The sequence below is a fragment of the Emiliania huxleyi genome (genome assembly GCF_000372725.1).
Source record: "Emiliania huxleyi CCMP1516 unplaced genomic scaffold EMIHUscaffold_5354, whole genome shotgun sequence".
NCBI lineage: Eukaryota > Haptophyta > Isochrysidales > Noelaerhabdaceae > Emiliania > Emiliania huxleyi.
Window position 1 is genome coordinate 1 of NW_005197979.1, and position 1,586 is coordinate 1,586.

General features: G+C 74.0%; 1 protein-coding gene across 1 annotated transcript; it reads right to left on the reverse strand.

The window, feature by feature from the left end:
• Positions 1–122: 122 nt before the first annotated feature.
• EMIHUDRAFT_256845 (hypothetical protein) lies at positions 123–1,362 on the reverse strand (the record flags this gene model as incomplete). The annotated part of the gene is made up of 3 exons (XM_005765744.1): positions 123–515; positions 760–875; positions 1,344–1,362. 3 exons carry the CDS (start codon positions 1,360–1,362, stop codon positions 123–125), a joined length of 528 nt encoding a protein of 175 aa, XP_005765801.1.
• Positions 1,363–1,586: the final 224 nt, after the last annotated feature.

The following is a 1,586-nucleotide window of genomic DNA, read 5'->3' on the forward strand; positions in this document are numbered from 1 at the left end:
TTCTTTGGACATTTTTGACCCCGGGTTTCCCCCCCGGGCATTTAGCAGACGCCCGTTCGGGACCCCCCGGGGGTTGGGCCCGTTGGCCCCCCCCCCCCCCCCCCCCCGGGCGCGTGCCCTCGTCAGCTCGGCACCACCTCCACCCGCCACAGACCGCGCTCGTGGCTGTACGAGAGCATGCGGATCCCCAGCTTGTCCGCCTTGCGCTGCAGCTGCGCGCGGAAGGCGGCGACGGAGCGCGCGTCGGTGAGGTAGCTGCCCGTCCGCTTGTCGCGCGCCCAGACGTTCTCCATGGTGTAGATGAAGCGCTTGTTGAGAGCCTCGCCCGGGCGCGGCTTGAGCGCCTCTGGCAGGTCCGGGTAGAGGAGCACCTCGTGCGACCCAAACTTGACGACGCCGTCGAGCTTGCCGGGGAGCCCGCGCAGGTCGGTCACGCCGGGCCAGACTAGCGAGCCGAGGCCGGGGCAGGAGAGCTCAAAGTCCTCCACCGCGGCCAGCCTCTCGTCGTTCTCGGCCTCGAACCGGCGCAGCTCCCGCCGCGTAAACGGACGGCTCCGCAGCCCGCCGGCGTCGGCCGCCCCGCCCGCCTCGGCCGCCCCGCCGCCGCCGCCGCCGCCGCCGCCCTCCTCTCCGCCCGGGGACGGCGCCGCGCGTGCCGCCGTTAGCGTCGGCGGCGGCGCGGGCGGCATCTCCCTCTCTGGCGCCTCGTCAGGCGGTGCAGCCTCCTCGTCGAGCGCCTACAAAAGAAAACGCGCGCACGCCGTCGCCCGGCCGCGCACGCTTCTTGCTTGTGGCGGCCGCCTCCGCGTCCGCCTGCTGCTGCAGGTGCCGCGAGATCTCCTCGCGCAGCGGCGCAGGCAAGTCCGCCGCGTCGGCTGCGTGGCGGGCGTGCGGCCGGGCAGCCGACCCGGGAGGCGCGCCGCCGCCGCCGCCGCCGCCGCCGCCGCCGCCCCCGCCTCCGCCGCCTCCGATGGCGCGCGAGAGCTGCGGCCGAGTGGCTGGGGTGGGACGCGCCGCCGCCGCGGGCTCGTCTTGGTCGTCGCCGGCCGGTGAGCCGGCGGTGTGGTCCGGCACCGCCGGCCCTCCCTCGAGGTCGAGCACGCGCGCCTAATTAATAGTTAATTAATCGTTAATTAATCGTTAATTAATCCCTCGAGCTCGAGCACGCGCGCCTGTGCGGACACGGCAGTCTGAGGTGTGTGAAAAAGAAACACGCCCCGCGCTCCGGCTCGAGCAGCGCGCGCCTAGAGAGGCAGAAGTCTGGGGTCGGAGCTGGAATCACGGCGCTCTCCAGCTCGTGCACGCGCGCCGAGCGGAACGCAACCAGAGGGTTGAAGGGGGACGAGGCGACGCCCGCGGCATTGCCTCCGCCCCCGCCCCCACCCCCGCCTCCTCCTCCTCCCCCTCCTCCTCCCCCGCCCCCTCCTCCGCCTCCTCCGCCTCCGCCGCCAGACGGCATCGGCGACCGCGCGGTGATGCAGCAAGCGGTGAGCGGCGCGGCGGCGGCCGGAGGAGCGAGCGCGATCTCCCCCTGCCGCAAGGCGAGCCCAGGCCCCCTCCCGCGCCCGCCGTGCATGCGCACACTC